Source organism: Diabrotica virgifera, chromosome 9 (assembly GCF_917563875.1).
Source record: "Diabrotica virgifera virgifera chromosome 9, PGI_DIABVI_V3a".
Taxonomy (NCBI): domain Eukaryota; kingdom Metazoa; phylum Arthropoda; class Insecta; order Coleoptera; family Chrysomelidae; genus Diabrotica; species Diabrotica virgifera.
Window position 1 is genome coordinate 106,854,525 of NC_065451.1, and position 21,232 is coordinate 106,875,756.

General features: G+C 31.3%; 2 protein-coding genes across 2 annotated transcripts; one reads left to right on the forward strand and one right to left on the reverse strand.

Annotated features, from left to right (window-relative positions):
- The first annotated feature begins 1,624 nt into the window (after positions 1-1,624).
- Positions 1,625-4,318, forward strand: LOC126891217 (uncharacterized). The gene is made up of 3 exons (XM_050660399.1): positions 1,625-2,181; positions 2,283-2,646; positions 2,788-4,318. The coding sequence occupies exons 1-3, from the start codon at positions 1,944-1,946 to the stop codon at positions 4,316-4,318; spliced, it is 2,133 nt and encodes a 710-aa protein (XP_050516356.1). The 5' UTR covers positions 1,625-1,943.
- An 8,450-nt stretch (positions 4,319-12,768) lies between these two features.
- On the reverse strand, positions 12,769-16,259 carry LOC126892121 (THAP domain-containing protein 2-like). The gene is made up of 3 exons (XM_050661595.1): positions 16,014-16,259; positions 15,723-15,903; positions 12,769-13,322 (listed from the first exon to the last, which is right to left on the reverse strand). The coding sequence occupies exons 1-3, from the start codon at positions 16,091-16,093 to the stop codon at positions 13,152-13,154; spliced, it is 432 nt and encodes a 143-aa protein (XP_050517552.1). The 5' UTR covers positions 16,094-16,259; the 3' UTR covers positions 12,769-13,151.
- Between the last annotated feature and the right edge of the window lie 4,973 nt (positions 16,260-21,232).

The window sequence follows — 21,232 nt, forward strand, 5'->3', positions numbered from 1 at the left end:
GTTTGAAAAACTCTAAACATTGATTGTTTGAAACATTCCGCATTCCTTTCCTCAGGTAGCTGTAGCTTCCTCCTTGGATGTGTTAGTTGTTGCTCTGGAATCGTTAGGATCTTCTAACATTATTGTCACAAATTGGTTGCATTGCTCCTGTAGTGATCTTTTCCCAAGCTAGCATACACCTCTAGTAGGTATAGCGGTATAGCATACAGAAATGTAGATAAACTGATAATGTTGATTTGTAAACAAAACATCTTCACTAAATGGGTGAAAAAGCTGAATTCTTAGTGTCTGTTATCTGTATTTTGAGGTTGCAGTCATTAAGTTAAGGGGCAGAATAAAAAAAAAACTCTGTAGACACATTAACGGACACACTTCACATGTAGTCACATCTTCTTAAGGAGTGACTTCATATGTAGTTGTGTCAGTGAATGTATTAATATCAAGCTTTCGCAAAATTTATTTGTTTCATCAAGTCTAAAATAAATTTATAATTCTTTTCTCAGTAAATACAATGAAATTAAGACAAAAAAGCATTGTATTAAAGAAGCATAAAAACTTACAACATGAGCTTAGTCCATTAAATTTTAAACATTATCACTAAACATAAAAAATATAAGATTGTTAATCTAGTAGTAATTACAATGTTTTATTTAATTTTATATCACAGTAATAGTTTTTGGCACTGAAATATCTCATAAAAACGGATTACTGGTTGTCTCGTAACTGAAGTCACTCTAGATTTAAATTATGTCTTTCTGCCACAGCATTTAAGTACATAAATAACCGATTTACAAAATTCATCTTTTCAAAATATAAACATTAAACTTAAAAACAAGCAAAAAGTTGGGTTAACATGAATGAAATGACAGTCAGGACATGACAGAACCCTAAATAACATGATATTACGTAATTTTTTTGATACAGCATACCACTTTATACACTTATGTTTTGACGACTGTAATCTGATGTACGTAATTCTGAACTTAACACATGTACGTAATCACTTTACGTAAAGGATACAGCATAGCCCCCAATGATTAATATATTTCGACAATTGATGAAATCCGATTGACATAATTAATTAGAATAAAGAATTATAGATATTATTTTTATAGTAAACAAAAACAAAGAAAATTATCTGACAAGTAATGGCATGACATATCTGACATTAACGTGGCCATGATGAAAAGTCACAATCTAATGTTTTGACAGTGCTTTTACGTCAGAAATTTTGACCTACGTAATCTTGCTTTTGTAGTAAAAACAAATACTATGGACCTTAGACAAGGAAAGAGAGAGGACGAGTAATCCTATGACCAAAAGTGAAGCCAAACTGACACCAGAGATTTTGATCATCGACGTATCTTTGGGGTATTGTTATGCATTGAGTATTTAAAATAAAAACATGAAATGTATTTAAAATGAAGAATTTGTGTACGGTAAATGTTTTATTAAGTTTCTCATATTACGTACATATGTTTCAATACATACATATGTTTTTATTACGAATTTTAGATGATGATTTACTTTATTTTTTATGAAATTTTAACCTTCAACGAACACCCACCACTGGCAACCCATTGTTATTTTTGACGTGACCGCCATGTTTCTGGTGACAAACAAACCAAAAATCGGCTTCACTTTTGGAACGTGTGTGTTAATGGCTGCGTTCACCAGAAATAATCGGTTTAAGTTTCAACTAAACAGCTATGTTGCAGCGCTTTAAAACTACGTTTAGTCTGGTGAATGGTATTTTTAGGTTGCGGTAGATTGAGACCGTCGTGCCGACAGTGTTGCCATAGTTCGCTTGACATTTGACTAGTAATACTCCAAATTCAAATAAATATTTTGATTTTGCTGTATTATTGTGAAAGTGTAGATTTGTGTTTTGTTGTTTAAATAGCAAATATTAACTTTTATTTCTTGTAGTGGACAATCTAGCAATGTCTATAATTTGTATTATATGCGAAAAGGCGTTCTCTAGCCAGTCAACCCTTAATAGGCATAACAAAAATATTCATGGAAAGAATACAAACTATGCTAAGTCTACATTCCCCACGAAATTTTTGTGCTTGCAATGTAATATTTATTTCAATATCAATCATGATTTGCGAACACACTTAGAACAGGAACACAATCATTCCACTGAATTGGAGAAATTAGAGTTCAATAATTTTCCAGGTACCTAACCTTTTATTCATTTAAAAACTAGGAAATCTATTGTTTTTGTTAATATGATTTTAATGTTAAGTTAACTAATAATGTTGTTAATTTTGTTGTAGATTTTAACGAATGGTTAATGCAAGAAGAAAAGTTGAAAAATGTTCGATATTGCAAAATTAAAGGTGCAAAAACAAATACCTGTGGTGATGAAGAAAAATGCTATTATGAGTGTGTCCGCTCTTTCAGAAATTATTCCATCAAGAAAGAGAGAATACGGAATTTAAAATCGCAAGGATCTTGCAAAATGCCTTTTTCATGCACTTCTCAGATAGTATTAACGAAGCATTTAATTTCTGATAAATGTTTTGTTTTATACTATAAAACGCATTATGGGCACCGTGAAGAAATAGAGCATTTAAGGTTATCACAGATAGACCGACAAGCAGTTGCTTCCAAACTTATTTTAGGAGTTCCCCCAAAAAGGTAGGTGTCTTTTTTGAAAGTATCAGATTATAATATATTAGGTAGATTATCATTACAAATTTTACATTTTGATGTCTGTATAATACCTAATATTAATATAGCTCAAGTAGTGTCTTTTATTAATACAGTATCTTATTTTAGCATTGTGAGCAGTGTTCGAGACAATCTTGGCAAAAAACTTCAAAGATTTGACATAATTACAGCACAGGATGTAAGAAATGTAAAGAACTCTTTTGGAATTGTTTCAAAAGAGGGATGTAGGCACAAAGATGATGCCACAAGTGTACATTTTTGGGTGTCTGAATGCTTTCAGAGTGGCTCATCACCAGTGCTCTTTTATAAGCAACAAGGTTTAGTTATAGAGGACTATCCAAATCTCAAAATAGATGATTTCTGTTTGATATTTATGAATACGGTACAGAAAGAAATCTTACTAAAATTTGGATCTGACCTTATTGCAATTGATGGGACTCATGGTTTAAATCCTTACAATTTTGAACTCACTACCATATTAGTGACGGATGAATTTAACAATGGATTTCCTGTAGCATTTATGTTTACCAATAGAAAGGATACTTCTGTGTACGAATTATTTTTTATAAAAGTTAAAGAGATTGCTGGTATTGTAAATGCAAAGGTATTCATGTCAGATATTACAAATACATTTTATAACGCTTGGTGTCACGTTATGAGTCCTGCTGAAAAAAGACTTTTTTGTGCATGGCATGTTGATCGGGCATGGCAAACAAATCTTGCAAAAATTTCAAACACCGAAAAGAAATCATATGTATATAAAATGTTGAAAGACCTACAGTCTATTTTAGATATAGATCGTTTTATAAAGAGTGCTAATAATTTTTTGCAAAAACTTTTGGGAGATGCAGACACTCATAGTTTTGGCGTATATTTTTCTGAAAACTATTGCAATAATTTTCAAGAGTGGGCATATTGCTGTAGAAAAGGCTGTGGGGTCAACACAAACATGCATATTGAAAGCTTCCATAAGGTACTAAAATACTTTTACTTAGATGGTAAGAAAGTGAAACGTTTAGATAAAAGCATTCATAAGTTGCTAGAATATGTGAGAGACAAAACTGTTGAAAGAATTATAAAATTAACAAGAGGTAAAAGTGACGATAGTACAATAACATCCAGACATAGAGCTGCTCTAACCACTCATTTCTCTGTATTCCAGTGTGAGAATAATATATTTAAATTAGAGAGTGAGAATAATACTGAAACTCATTATATTGAGAAACAGAAAACTACCAACTGTTGCGAAGTCAAATGTACCTTGTGTAAAATCTGTATTCATTCCTACAAATGTACTTGTCTTGATTACTTAATTAAAACAACTATTTGCAAGCATATACATTATTTTGTATTGCAAGACAAATCTGTAATTAATCAAAATGAAAATACAGTTTCATTAGCTTCAGAAACTGAAGTCAAACAGTTAGTGTCTCAAATTTCCAGCAAAAAAAATAGTGAGCAGACTATAAGAAATCAAATTAAAGAGAAGGCTCTTCATATCGTTCATCTAGCAGATTCAGAAAAGGTGAATAAAGAGCAGTTAAAGATAATGCTGGATCATGTAAATAGTGCGGTGTCTGTGAGTTCCATTCCACAAACTAATTTTAATATAGAAAATCCGACTGTTCTTCCCAAGTAGCAATTTGTCGACGCGACAACGTTGTCTACCGCGTGGCAACGTTTTGTTACAACGTTGTTATTGCCTAGAAGACGACCCTATTCTGCACTAATTTGGTGGACGATTTTTGAGTTGTCTTGACGTTGCCTAGGCAACCTCATATGAAGCAACATCGTTTCCTAAGCGTTGCATAAGACAACTGAAGCGACTATAAAAAGAACCTGCGCGTGCAATGGTTGCTCAAGGAGTCAGACTAGTTATGTTTTTTTACCTATATTTTTAACACCTGTATGGTGAATGCGAAAACCAAAATGGTAACTATTTTGACATCGTATTAGGTATTTAAATTTATATAAATACATAAAGGACTTACCTGATCTGAAATTTATAAACGCATCTCAGATTACCGTCAAATATGGATATTTCACCTTTAAAAAACACACGCGCTACTTTTTTACGACATTTTTGACAAAAAATATGCATATTTAAAAAAATCAAATTTTAATATAAAAGTCAAAATTTATGTTAAAGATGTTCTGTATAAATTTAATGTATTGATTGTGCTTTTAAAGCTATCAGAAAATGCCTGCATTTTTTATATTCTGTATTTTCATTTTCTTTACATCCCAAAAATCTCAAGTAAAACCAAAATGGTGCATTAAACAATATTACCTTATTACTAAAAAAATACCTTATTACCAACCCTAGACCGATAAGACAACTTAGAAGTCCAATCGCCAACCAAGCCCGGCCGCGCTGACTATCCCAACCATTTTAGAACGCACCCTCTTATTGGGTGACAGAGAGGTCATGTGACCAGTGTCAAAAGTGTAGCATTCTCCTTAACAGCGTTGCCACATTTAGGAGATTTCTACTTTTTTGGTAGATTTTTGATATTTTTTAAAATATTCTAGTAGGTAATATTTTTTAGTAGATTTTTGGTATATTTCAACATTTTGTTATGACTAAAATAAAATTTGCTTTTTAATAGTATTTACCCCATTTCTAAATAAATTTTTACACATTTGGTTACAATTTCCCAATCCGAAAATAAGACCGAAAATAAGATTCAGAATAAATAGGTCATTACCGAAAATAAGATTCAGGACGTAGATGATGAATATTACAGAGAAATGAAACTGGAAACTGGATTCTTGTGTAACAAACTTGCAGATTTCAAGTAACAGTGCAAGCAGTATTTCAGGTGTTATTGAAGAGTTCTGGCATTCGGTGAGCCTATTAGAAGCTAACGATGGAAAACCAAAATATCTAAACATATGTAACTTTGCAAAACACAAAATGTTGTGTTCACGTGTTTCTAATGTTAAATGCGAAACAATTGTTTGAAGAATTTGATCCAGACATGCAGCTGTTAAAATTAGTGGATGACAAAATATTCTAGTTGTTAAATGTACCTATTCATTTTTTTCGAATCATGAGGAAACTATAATAAGTATTTTTGAAAAATTTAAACGGAGAATGAAAGACTGCATTATTTAGAAACACCAAAACGTTTCTTTTGAATGAGATATTTGGAATTAAAATGACACTACATTTTGTCTTTTTTTCACCCCTGTAACTTATTAAAATAAATATTATAGAAGTTTTCAGGGACTTTCGGTCCTCGGTAATAACGTAATCTTTCTTTCTGCGTTTAAATTTTTCAAAATACTTATTAGTTTTCTCAGGATTCGCATAAAATGAAAACATTTAAAATACATTGAACATTTTAACGGGCGACATTTTGCGCCTATCCCCTTAAGTTAGCTGTTGTTTTATTATCAAAAATCCCAAATATATCCCAAAAATCCTTAAGTATATTTTAGTTTTTGATTTAGTAGATTTTAGCTAAAAAAATGGTAATTACCAGTTGTTGTTTTGGAATAATTAGGTTTCCAATTTTTTGGAATTCCTCTTGGGACAGTTAAGACGGATATGCAGATTACTGTATAAGTATACTGTATTTACATGGCCTAAAAAGAATCTACTGATTTTGTGAAAGCAAAACTACTGAAAGAGTAAAAACTGACCTGGCAACCCCGTCTAGCAAAGTTGATACAAAGATTGAAAGATTAAGGTTATCAAATCTACTGATAAAACAGTGGACAATGGAATGGAAACCAGCTATTAAAAAAACAAACAAACAGGTTGTTAAATAAATCGAAAATTTCCAGCAAAATAAAACATATAATAATAAGAAAAAAATAAGGTTATAAAGTAAATTATTTTTCTCCTTCTGAAGTTGCCGCAAAAGTGTCACACACCTAGAACAACACCTAGGGTCGTGACAGACAACTTCAGAGTCGGCCAGGGCGTAAATTAGTTTAGCATTATAACGTTTTTAAGTCGTTGCGATTGTTGAAAAAACTGAACTGTGATATGTAGTTCTCACAATGGTAATAAATTAGTTGCCCGTGTAACTAAAGGTATTACTTAAAGTTGTAACATCGCAATGTCAGTCGGGATAGGGGACGTTGGCCGAAACAACTTAAAATGCTCTCGGGCAACGTTATATACAGTGAATTTGTTTGTACTGACAACCAATGCGTCGAAAAATTGCTACTTGGGTTAAGGAACCAGGAAACAAAAAAATTGTGAAACAAATGTCATTTTACTCAACAAAAAATAAAAGGAAGAAAAAATTCCACAATTTTAGTAAAAGTACACCAGAAGAATTAAACTTGGTTCAAGAAATGTTAAATAGTGACATAGTGAAATCTTGTGAACCTCAAAATGATCATAAATATTTGTAATTCTGTCTATTCATATTGCATATTCCCAACTATAAATAAATGATAGAGTCCTGACAAGCAAGTGTTCTGACGGTACTCGCCTTCTCATTTGCAAGAGACTCTTAAACATGATTTGTGGCCTTTACCGAGAATGATTGTCATTTTACAGACCCAAACTGCTTAGTTTGGCTTTCAGGTCTAAAGTTAATAACAATATTTATTGTGTGTTTTATAACATTATAGTTGAGTTATTTAGTGGTCATATTATTTTTTATAATGTGCAGTAAACTTTTAGTGTCCAAAAACACACTTAAACTTTAAAAAATTCTTATATTCTTAGTTTCAAGAAGTAAATATTTTTAAAAATCAAGTGATCAAATGGTTTGCTTTTACAGTAACCACCAACCTACTAGATACATAGGAACATCGAGCTATTACAGTCCTGGACCCTTCACTTGTTGCAATGTTTATTTTTATGTCTAGTGACATTTAGAACATCAGAAAATCTATAGAAACTGAATATTAACATGGAAAGTTGACAATTAATAGATTAGCTGTATATGAAGCTTATTCGCTCCATGCGTGACCATGGAAAAACAATTATTTTGAATAGTTTCTTGACAGTAACATGACAGAGATGAAAGTCATATCTGAGAACGGACCAGATTAGCCCATAAGCATAGCAATTAGGTACCTACCCATGTATCTAGTAGGTGGCGCTCACTGTATATTTTAACAATGTCAATTTTTTGACAATTTTTAATTATGTATGTTTTAAAAAGGTATCTAAAAAACTTATATTATTTTTCAAGATACCTATCAACTGAAACTAAAATCTTAGTATGTATATATTGTTCAATTATTCGACCAAATTTTCATTATTGTTGATCAGTTATATATTTTTTTAACGGAGATCACACTTCTCAGTTGCAAAAACTTCAAAATCTTCATATGAGGATCATATTAAAATATAGTAAATATACTTCAGTAACCAATATGCTTAAATCCTTGGAATGGATTTTAGTATACCAAAGGTTATAATATTGACAATGGTATTTGTATATAAAAGAGTAAATAATTTAGTAGCACTTTACTGTAAAGAGTACATACATTACATTGTAAGAATAATGTCTACAAAAGGTATAACAATAATTGACGTAGTTAGAACAAATAAACTAACATCCATGAATTTCTTATTATTTGGATTCTTAGCTCATTTCAATAAGGTAACAGTTGACATTGAATTTAGTTTGTCAATAAGAGTTCTAAAAAATGATTGAGTATATTTCTGGACCTAGGAGGTAAACTACACTATGTCGACATGGTGTTATTTTGAACAAGTTCCTTTAATCCACTTATTTTATTAGTTGGATTATACACATTGGTTATATATTATCATTAAAATATGGTCATATTGTCTTTCAACCAATTGGGGGATATATCAGATTTTTATTTACATTCTTAGTGCTCTAAACTTTGTTGTAAATACAGGCTAAACACAGTTACTCGAAGTGACATAGTGTAGTTTACCTCCGAGGTCCAGATTTATAATTACGTTTTGAAATATAAACAAAATGTTATGAAATATTTGAATTATCTATTTTGTTATTTCTATTTATATACATGTAAGATTTTAAAATGTATTATTTTAAATGGTCTGACATTCCAAAGTTTAGTTGTTCATTATATTAAAATATTTTGACATACTCATTGTTGTTTTGTAATTCATATTTTTATATTGTTCGTATATTAGGGTTATCTACTTAAGGGGGGTTTCATCCTCGTATTTTAATAAAATTGACTTCAAAAATATTCTTTTATTGACAGTGATTCTAGGGCTACTTTGAAACCTGTCTAGAATGAATATTTCCTCTCCATATCTCCTCTCCATATTAATGAAATCGCAGCTGCAATCAGTGAATAGTTGGAGGACTCCCTTATATTGATGTCTATAAATTTATAAAAAATTTTAAAATACTTTGCTGTAGAAACCATTTTTAACCATAGCAGGCCTGCATGTGACATTCAATCTGGCCAACCCATGAAATGGCAAAACTATTGTTTCAATTAATATAAATCTACCAAAACACATTCAATAAAAGGGAAAAAGGACAAGAGACTAAATGAATAAGTAATATAATTACAGTTATGTAAACACTTCAAATAGGTTTAATGAAATTAAAAATACACCAATAGTCAGCAAATACTAATGAATAAAAATGAATAATAAGCCCCTAGCCCAGTGGTGCTCAGACTTATACTGAGTGGGATCTACCACATAAACTGCAAGTGTCCAGCGATCGACTGCTAGTAAAAAAAAACAATTTTGAAAAGAAAAAACTTCATTGCTCATTTCTATTTGATAAAAAGTTGTAACTACAGAGAGTTGTAATTAAAGTCATGTTTTTCATCTTAATTTTATTTGAATATTGATGCATGGCACAGCATAACGTCCACAAGTTTTTCATGATAGTATGTAATTACCGAGGGCCAAACGCAAGCATGATGAGAGATGTTCGTCAGTTAGCTGATTACGATACTTTAATTTCACTACCTACATTTGGGAAATAGAGACTCATACAAGTATGTTGATGCAAAGAATGCTGTAAGCTGCAGAGATACTTGCCCCAAATGGGTATTTGTCAGACGATATGAAAGATCAAAATGTATAGGTCGCTCTGAACTTAAGGTGTATATGTGAAATTATTTTCAGTACCTCATTTTGGATGGAAATGATCTCCGTATTGAAAGTAATGGATATTTCAATGACAAATTGTTCTACGTATTCACAAGAAAATGGATTAGACAAGAATGTTGCAATATCTGCCACTTTTTGTAATCAGCGAAGCGTCTTTCAAACTCACTATGAACTGCTTGCAGCTCCACGATTGACTTCAAAAACTTTGGCGATCGACAGGTTGATCGCGATTGACTCTTTGAGCACCGCTGCCCTAACCTAATACACGTAATGATCAATTTTCACTTAATTTGTTACTGCAGATCCAAATTAATTACCAAATAATCAATAAACTAAATGGCTAAAAATCCCAAGTATAGCAGGTTTACGATTTGACAAATCAAAACCTTTTTTAATAGCTTTTACTAATAACACTTCGAAAAGCTTATTCATTTGATAACAAAAGAAAATCATAAACCAAGAGACATATTTCAAACATCTATGCTCAATAAATGAGAGATAAAAAAGTTTCATGACATTAAAGGTATTTGTTCTTCTGATTCTAATATTTCCAGGCAGTCAAAACAATTGTTAGATTGAGTTTTCCTTTCTATTCAAGCTAGTACATATTATAAAAAAAACACAAAGTTTGCGTTTTAAAGTCAATTCTTATAGACACTAATTATTTATTTCAACTACAGACAGATTTACAATAACAATAAATGAAGATTATGTAGAGCAATAAAACAAAATTGAAATTAAAAAAGTTTAATTTTAAGTTTAAATAGTAAATAAAAAAAGAACAAGAATAAAAGTACCTACATATTGTCATATTATATTCTTCTATAGCAGATTACACATTATGGATGACATTTTCTTTACCATTAATTTTTTTACTAGAATATCTCCTACTGGGATATCTCACTTACTATATATCACCTACTGGGGCAGTTATCTTATCACCTTCAACAAACACAGCTTTCAGTGTTCTTCGATTCCAAAATCTGCTCAATGGAAACATGAACATTCAATTGTCTAAGTTCCAAATCTGCATTATACACTATACATTTTATTATTTTCTGTATGATGGACAAATTACATTTGTTTAACATGTACTTATACATACAAATCAACTAATGCTGTAGGTTAATGCTAATGTCCTCTGTAGTTTTTGTCAACAATAAAGACAGTGAAGTAAGACAATCAGTAAATTGTTCTCTAAAAATTTCAGTTTGACATCATTAACTAATGGGATTAAACTCATCAGATTTAATAATAATATGTTCTCTTTAGTGGGTGTTGATGCAGAAAATTTACCATCACTTTCCCATGAGTTTGGTGTTCACTATGAATTAACTTAATCAGTTTCTATCTTCAGGCTGATCTTTTGGGGATCTAATTACTGTATTATGTTCACTAACACCATAATATGACTTCCACAAAGGAATACAATACCTAAAGCTCATCATATTTTTATTTTCAGACAGCTACAGTCTACATAGTGTGTTGTTTCTCTATTTACTAAGATTATAATCCGCACAGCACTACTAAACGGAGTAAAAATAATTTTAAACACTACATATACCACTATAAAATAATTTTAATGTAGTTAAAATAAGCTAAGTACCAGTAAATTGAGTAAATAGAAGAAAAACTTTCAAAAAACTAAAATGTAATGTTTATTTATGTACTGCTGTCTTCTACCTACAAAATAATTGACGTTTCACGTCAAATTCAAATGTCAAACCTAAATAAGGCAAATAATATAACAATGGCAACACTGTCGGCATATTGGTCTCAATCAGTGATATGGGAGAGAGGGGATTAGACGCAAGCGATCCGTCTGTATATTTTAGATGGGACCACTTGTCGGCTCTTGGTGCTCCATGTAATATGGCGACGGGCAGGTCCGGATTCAAATTAATTCAAGTTGTATTTACGATTTACTATTTTATTTTGGAATCAGCATCGAGGTAGATTAATAATAATAGTTATTTGGAATAAAATTAGTTTAATTTTTATTACTTTTGAAGTACAGTTTAATAATAATAAACAAATTTAATAATAATAATAAAATTTATTAAAGTTTCATAAAATTTTATAAAATGTACAAAGCCGGTCAATGATATGATTTAAAAATTGTATAATAATATATATTTAAAAAAAATAAAAAAGCGTACTAAACAAGTACTAAATAAACATGAAAACTCACTGAATTAGAGCTACGTTTTATACAGTGCGTCCATAAAGTAACGCATAAATTCATTATTTCCTAAACCGGAGACTTTAAGGACAAATCCCGAAGCAGGTCGATTTTTACTTTTAAATTACGATTTTTTGGTATACATATCATACTGGTGACGTCATCCATCTTGGCGTGATGAGGCAATCGATGATTTTTTAAATGAGAATAGGGGTCATGTAATAGCTCATTTGAAAGGCTATATAATTCTCTATTTAATAAGATAAACATTAATATAATTATTTATACAGGGTGTCCAAAAATGTTTTTTAAATTAAATTAATTGGTACAAAAAGATCGTGCCAAAAAACATAAAAATGTTTTATTTAAAAAATAAATATTGATTTTCGCTTAAGCGTAATGTTAAACTTCCAAGAGGCAGGTGGGTGGCAGCTCTAGCATTGAATTTAAGCAAAAAGCAATATTTATTATTTGTCAAATAAGCATATACATGCATTCCTGTTTTCTGACAAAAGTAAAACGAATTTTGAATTAAATAAGTTACATACTTTATTCTTTTTGTCTCAATTAATTAAATTAAAAAAATCTTTTTGGACACCCTGTATAAATAATTATGTTATTGTTTGTATTAGTAAATAGAGAATTACATACCCCTGCAAATGAGCTATCACATGACCCCTATTCTCATTTCAAAAATTCGTCGATTACGTTATGACGTATGACCCCCAGATGGATGACGTCACTAGTATGATATCTGCCAAAAAAATTGTAATTTAAAAATAAAAATCGACTTATTTCGGAATTTTTCGTTAAAGTCGCCGGTTTACGAAATAATGAATTTATGCGTTACTTTATGGACGCACTGTATATACTTCTAGTACTGAAACGATAAACTACTCCAGACAATTGAAATAATATAGAAAAATAACATTTCATCCAACTATGATAGTTATCATTTTTACCCTAGACCAGCTCAATCTGCCACGTTGTGAGTCCACCTTGTCTTAATCAAAAATATGAACACTGAAAATCTAGAATGGAAGCAAACAAAACAATATTTTAACTAATCATGTTTATTATTCAATAAAGATATAATTAAAATATGACTTATTAAATTCAATAACATAATATATTCAAATGCTTGCCAAAAGCTAACAATTTTTAGATTATACTTATAGCTGTTGGTATTGGTTCGATGGTAACTCCTTGATATCGAATGGTACTGCTGTCGACTTGTAGACCTCAGACTGTGACTGTGGGCAGATGTTGTGGCCTCAGGTCGCTGCAACTAGAGATGTTGGGTGCTGCTGTCTGTAGGATGCATCCTGTTCCTTTTTGCCTTGAAGTGGCATCACCAGTGATGTATGAGGCTGGAGGCTCCCGAAGGGAGAAATATTGATTTTTTTCCAAAAACTAGAAAATAAAATACATATTTGACATCAAGAAGTAGAGAAACCAAAGTGTGCCAAGTCTGCCATTCTTTAAGAAATAATCAGAAATAGTAGCAGATGACAAGAATACATTAAATGGAATTATTATTAATTCTTACTAGTTAAAATTATCTGATTAACCACGTGCATATATGTAAGTCAAAAAGAAATATTTAAAATTAAAATATCAGAACACATGCTTTTAGAAGATGCGAGGTTAGGTATATAAAAAAACGGTTATAAAAAATTAATACAGGCTTAGGAAAATTTGTACAGTGTACAAGTAGTACACTAGACACTTACACCAAGAGAATAAGGTGATCTGATGAATAAAAATGTTTTATTTTTGAAGCTCCATTTGGCTTTTATAAATTAATTTTAACAAGAAATAAAGAAAACAAGAACAGAAAGTTCTAACCAGGAAATAATATAATATATTATTATATACTATGATATACTATTGCATATTATGCAGTAGTAATCGTTCAGTAGTTAAGCCAATGAATATAGTTAGTTTAAATTAATAATCATAAAAAATTTCAAAGTATCAAAATAATTTTCAGGTGTTACTCTGGGGAGAATAAAAAAACATTACCCAATGAATTGTAGTATTCATCACACTAAAATTATTCATTTATTATTAATAAATGACTGCAGAGAGTATCTATCTCTGGAAAAAAAATGAATGTGCTTTAAAAAAGTATGTAATTAATTCAAAATCATAAAGACTTATAGCATAAAGTCTAACTAATAATCAAAGTTAAAGTTCATCATCAAGTAATAATCAAATTTAATTAATAGGGCTTTTCATTCACAGTCATTTGTTTCGAGTTTCTGTCACATGTCGTATAATCCGTGTATATTAATATTATATACAGATTATACAACATCTGACAGAAGCTCGAAACAAATGACAATCGATGAAAAGCCCTATAATCCAAGTGTAAGTAATATTCAAAGATAAATAAGTTAACTGACTAGTAATCAAAGTTAAATAATGTAGGTATTTAACATAAAAATGCAATTATTCATGTCTCTATATAAGATAAAAGGTGTATAACCAAAGTTAAAGTACATATAATATAATGGATATCATATCCTACATAAATTAATAGACAAGCTAGTGGAGCTGCTAACGAATGAATCTCAAACAAAACACCAGTACTCTGGATAACGAGTACCTAAAATAAGGTAATAATAATAATCAATATAATAATGTGAGTAAAATGATATACGCAGATAAAAATAATACAAGTAAAATATAATACAAAGAAATGCAAATTCAAATATAGATAAACCATTACAAAATAAGTACTAACTATACTGATCACCCGAATAAGACAAAGTTCTACACCAAAGGGTTTAGAAACTTCCTAAAACTAGTCCTAAAAACCTTAACCAAGAAATTAATAAAGAAAGAGAGATAGTGATATATAAAACAAATGTTACTTCCATCAAATGCTTACCAAGGATCTACACCAGAGAACAAAATGTATGTATATGTATATAAGCATAAATATGATTTACAAAAGATGGAAAATAGCAAATGCTCGTAGCTAAACTACAATCATACTTCAAAGCACCATATTCCTACACCAAATTTCTAAAAGATCTCATTTCACGGTCACCTTTCAGTACAGACTCTTACGAAGAACAGTATTATATTTTAAGCAATTGATAATTTTTTGTTCTAAGAAGTAAATATCAGTAAACATAAAATAATAAAACAATAATATATAAATAATTAGGACATTGTTAAATAAAAAGGTTGTTAAATATAATGTTTATCATAATTAGATCAGTGCAGTAATGCAAAAAGATGAAAATTGCAAAATATAATGCTTTACGAACAAAAATTATTGAGATTCAACACCACTAGAAGAAGTATGGTTTAAATTAATATCCTGGATATGAAAAGAAGAACAATAAGAATAAAAGAACTCAATTAAAGAACAGAACATGAAAATTGTCCTAATCTTTACCGTAAAAGTAAAGTAGGTACATCATATACCATCCGAATGAAAAGTTCGATAAAATGACAAAAGTTTTGGTAGCTATAGAAAATAGGTAATAAATACATGAAAACAACTAGGAAATGTAAGAATAAGTAAAAAGTAAATGAAACTAAGTGATAATACAAGATTCAAATGCACTTTAGAGTACACAGTAGTACACATAAAAAGAACGTATAAGGCTTGTATGTACTGAGAAAAAAGTACCCATAATATGACAACTTATGAAAATATCTCTTTTGTTTTGAAAAGTTACGACAAATCAAAAGTTATTGAAAAAAACAGAAAACATACCATGTGGAGATTAATATCAAGGTCTCTTACCAACCTAATAACCTATTTAATTTATTAATATGTATAATTATTGTTACCTGAGATTCACCAATTGTAGGGACTGCGTTTTCTCGCAAACGAATACAAACTAATGAAGTCCGATCTACATCCCTCTCGGCAAAATGTTTCGTACATAATTTGCTGCTGGTGGCTGGTTCCCAATTCTCTCTGTGTACAAACTGTACCCAAGCCTTTCTCTTTTCAACATCTTTGGGAAAACTACAACCATAATATCAACCCAGTTAAAAAATTACCTATTATTTTTACAGGCAGCATTACTACAATTGAAGTAATACGGCTCTGTACACTGTTTATAGGTCCATACTAACCTATGAAATGTTATCCCCGTGGAGTTTTTCTGGTTCTTTCGTTTGTTATTTGTACACAGAGGAAAAGCACACGAAGCCATGGTACTATTATTATCAATAAATAACCCTAAACTCACTCAAAAACTTTAAAAAATTGAATTTTTACAGGCATCAACGCTATACTACTACTAATGCTACATGAGCTCCATCCAACATGGCGGAAGCGATCCCATCTGCGTCGCCGTAGGTCACATCCCCTCTCTCCCATATCACTGGTCTCAATCTACCGGAACCTGTATTTTTCCGTTTGACACTTTCATAGTTGGTTTTTTTGTGTTCCCACCTGTTCTATGTATGAACCTAACCTAAAACGAGATTCGTTGTTTTTGTTGATTTATTATACTTATCGTTCAACGATAAATTGGACGTATCTTAAACAAATTTAATTCAAAAATGGATAATATACTACCTTTATTGATGTTTGAGAATGAAATGAACAAGAAATAATTTTTGGTGCTGCTGGCTGTGCTGGACTTGGCAGAGCAGAACCATTGGATGACCCACCATAAATAAATAATAATTATCACGTAAATATGAATTATGTTGAAAATATTGTTCATTATACACAGATTTACAATTTCGTGAGCATATCCAATTATGTATCACCTAAGTTTCAATTACTTTATAATTAAAATCATTGTAAAATAAATATTTTCAAATAATCGCGCCATTACAATATATTTCTTAAACACGTTCAATATTGAAGCGATACAAATACTACGTTCAATAAAATGGCGACCGCTTCGTCAACACGTTGAAGTTTAGGCTAAATTGACATGACGTTCACCCGAAAAATCTTAAACAGTTTCAGAGCGCTGACGTAGCGCACTGGTCTGGTGAACGCACCCAATGAGTGTTACTCGTCCTCTCTTTTTTCCTTGTCTAAGCTATGGACTATAATACGTACAACTCTTGACATTTCCCATTGATTTTGCGGAAGCAAACAAAATAGCCCCATCTAGTGGTATCGATTGTAACCACAAACTATGAATGACATTTGATGACATGGAATGACCAGTGATGTGGGAGAGAGGGGATACGACATAAGAGATAATTTTGTATTTACTACATGGGACCACTTGATTTGACACTTTTGTGCTACATCCAATATGGCGACGGGCAGGTTTCTATACGTTATATATGGAATATGTTATTTATTAGTTATTAAAATTATTAATTACTTATATAATACAATATAATTTTATAATTATATATTTTATATAGAGCAGAATAATATACTACCAAAGAGTTGTTCCGCCATATTGGATGGAGCGTTCTTGCGGGTGAAACCGAGCCCATCTACTTCACCGTATGCCGCATCCCCTCCCTCCCACGTCACTGGGAATGACCGAAGATCTGTCAGTTAATCCATTAACCTAATTTTTTGCGTGTGTTTAATGGTGTTTAATCAAATGTTTAATGTTTATTATATATTTATTTTGAAAAAAAATGGATTTTGTAAATCTGCTATTATGTGCTATTACTAAATGAACTTAATGATGTGGCAGAATCAGACAGCAAGACATGATTTAAATCTAGAGCGACGCAAGTTACGCCAATCCATTTGAAATCTTTTTGAAATAGACGATGAGGTTTTTATGAAACATTTCAGTGCAAAAATATATTACTGTGAGATAAAATTAAAACATTGTAACTACCAAAGATTCGGAATTTTTTATGTTTTGTGATACTGCTAAAAATTTAATGGACTAACCTCATGTCGTAAGTTTTTATAATATGCTTCTTTTATAGGATGTTTTTTCCTGTTAATATGATTGTATTTACTGAAAAAATAATTATAATTTATTTTAAACTAAATGAAACAAATAAATTTTGTGAAAGCTTGATATTAACAAAGAGTTTCTTTTATCCTGCCCTTTAAATTAATGACTGCAACCTCAAAATATAGATTACAGACAAAGAAGTCAGTTACTTCATCCATTTAATGAAGACTTTTTGTTTACATATTTGTAAACATCAGTTCATCTACATTGTTGTTGTTTAGGTACTATATGAGGATGTTAACAGGTTTGTAAACAAAACGTCTTCAATAAATGATGAAATACTCAAAAGTGGTGGGTTTTTCTATCAATATGTAGAGAATAAAAGGCAAAGAATTCGGGCCTATCGGAAAATGAACCATTGAAAATGTAAGATATAAACATTATTTATTAATGAAAACAGGAACCAAGAGTCACACTTCCAAATATTTAATAGCATTAAATTATAATTAGCATTAAATATTTGGAAGTGTGATTCTTGGTTCCTGGTGTACACAGTTTTTTACAATTATTTTTTTATGCACACTTGTTTGCTAAAACTTGATCTCTTGCTGTTGAAATAAGTTTTAAATGTTAACTGTACTTAGTTTTTTACAAACTTAATGTTTAAAATATTTATATTGTAGGATTAGATAATTCCAGATAAGTCCGAAGACGAAGTGTTTTAGCTGCAACAAATATGGCCACGTTTCAAGTAAATGTCCCAATAAAAAAATCGACGAAGGCTACTACAGAAAACACAGCTTTGAATGTAATTGAGGTTCAGCCAAAAACAGCGCTTAAACTTACAATTAATTAGTTCACACTAACAGCTTTATTTGACACCGGAAGTGATATATGTACGATAAGAGAAGATGTGTATGACAAATTCTTTAATGATATTTGTTTAACACCCGACACCATAATGTTGAAAGGCTTAGGAGAAAATGCGAAAGTTAATACATTAGGATCATTCTTGACACAAGCTGACGTTAACGATGAGAAGTTTGATCTAAAATTTCATATTATCCCAGAAGCTGCGACATCTTTTCAAGCAATAATTGGAAATAATATTTTACAACAAGCATCTGTTAGTATAAGAGATGATGGGATAGTAATGTGCAAGAGGACGGACGAAAACTTTATTATGCACATTATGCTTGACGAAAAGGACAAAGAAGATGAAGTAAAAGTAGCACATATTGAAGACGAAAAACAGAGAAACTGTTAGGCAGTTAATGGAAAGATATGAACCAAAGAAAACGAAGACGACAGAAATTGAAATGAAAATTGTCTTCAAAAACGAAGAACCAATTTATGAAAGACCCAGACGATTATTTGTTCCTGAAAAAGAAGAGGTAGATACGCAGATAAATGAATGGTTAAACGAAGGCATAATTAAACCTAGTTGTTCGGATTTTGCCAGCACAGTAGTATTGGAAAAGAAGAAGGACGAAGGATGAAGAATTTAGGTTTGACGACAAGCAAAAGAAGGCTTTTGAATCACTAAAGGAAAAACTAATAAATGAGCCGGTGTTACACATTTATCGACAAGGTGCTTATACGGAACTTCACACTGATGCAAGCCAGCATGGTTATGGAGCATGTTTACTACAGCGGTCTATTGATGATTCCAAGCTCCACCCAATATATTATATGAGTAAAAAAACCACACCAGCGGAAGAGAAGTACACCAGTTACGAGCTAGAGGTACTCGCTATTATAAGAGCGGTGAAGAAGTTTAGAATATATTTACTTGGGAACAAATTCAAAATTGTTACAGATTGTGATGCCTTTAAGCGAACTATGGACAAGAAGGACCTTACAACAAGAGTTGCACGATGGGCACTGATGCTAGAGGAGTACCAGTATGCAATTAAGCATAGAAAAGGAACTCAGATGTCTCACGTGGATACTCTTAGCCGATATCCAAAAGTTTTAACGGTTACAGAAGAAGATGGTATAATACAAAGAATTAAAGTGGCTCAGGATAAAGACGAGCACATCAAGGCGATAAAACAAATACTTCTGACAGAAGCATATGAAGATTTTTACTTAGAGCACGAAATATTATACAAGTATGTCAATGGATTAAAACTGTTAGTTGTACCGAGAAATATGCAGACAGATAATAAGAAGAAGTCACGAGATAGGACATTTTTCTGAGAGAAAACTGAGGAGGTAATAGTTAAAGACTTTTATATACCAAAGATAAAAGAGAAAGTTAAAAATGTTATTTCTAACTGTATAGCATGTATATTAGGAAGCAAAAAGGAGGGAAAAAAGAAGGAACACTTAATCCCATACCAAAACTAGATGGTCCACTGCATACATACCATGCGGATCATCTGGGTCCATTGCAGTCTACAAGTAAGAATTATCAGCATATACTTGTAATTATAGACGATTTCACCAAATTTGTTTGGCTTTACCTGACGAAGTCGACAACGACGAAAGAAGTTATAACTTGTCTTGAAAAGCAACGAAGAATATTTGAAAACCCTTCTCGAATGATAACCGACCGAGATACAGCATTTCGATCAGAGGAATTTGAAAGATATTGCCAAGAAGAGAACATTCAACATGTTCTAGTCACAACTGGAGTGCCACGAGGAAACGGTCAGGTTGAACGAGTGAATAGAACAATTATCCCTGTTCTTACGAAATTGAGTTTAGAAGAACCTACGAAATGGTATAAGAATGTTGACAGGGTACAAAGTGCATTGACCTCTACTTATCAACGAAGTATAGGTACTACACCTTTCGAAGTATTGGTTGGCGTAAAAATGAAAAATAAAGAAGACATTCGAATCAAAGAACTCATAGAGGAAGAGGCGATAAAAATATATGATGAAAATAGAAAAGAACTTCGAGAAAGATGTAAAGAACAAATATGTAAGGTACAAGCTGAAAACAAAAAGAGGTATAATTCAAGAAGAAAACGAGCAAGAATTTATAAGAAGAAAGATTTAGTTGCAATAAAAAGAACCCAGTTCGACCCAGGAGTTAAACTCAAGATACCGTGGGTCGACAATGAAAGTGACTAATCCGAGTCGGATTCTGAATAGGATAGCCGAGTGTAGGATTACATTCGTTTAAGTTATTTTATTTTATCATAAACGCGAGCCGAAAGCCAGTTAAGTGGCATTTGCCTAATAAAAAAAACGCGATAGATCTATAGGTTCAACATATCATGGCCAAGTGACAGTATTCAGTAAGTCAGAGAAAAGTCGAGTTGACATTAAGACGCTGATGATAGGGGGCAGACGGCCTTTTTCATCAGGATAAAGACGAACGACGAAATAAGATTGCATATTCTTGCTATAAACCGTTTTAGATGTTAAGTGTTAATTACCGTTTACATTAGTTGTTACATTATCCTTGTAATTTACGAGTAAAATATTTGCTGTATCCTAAAAT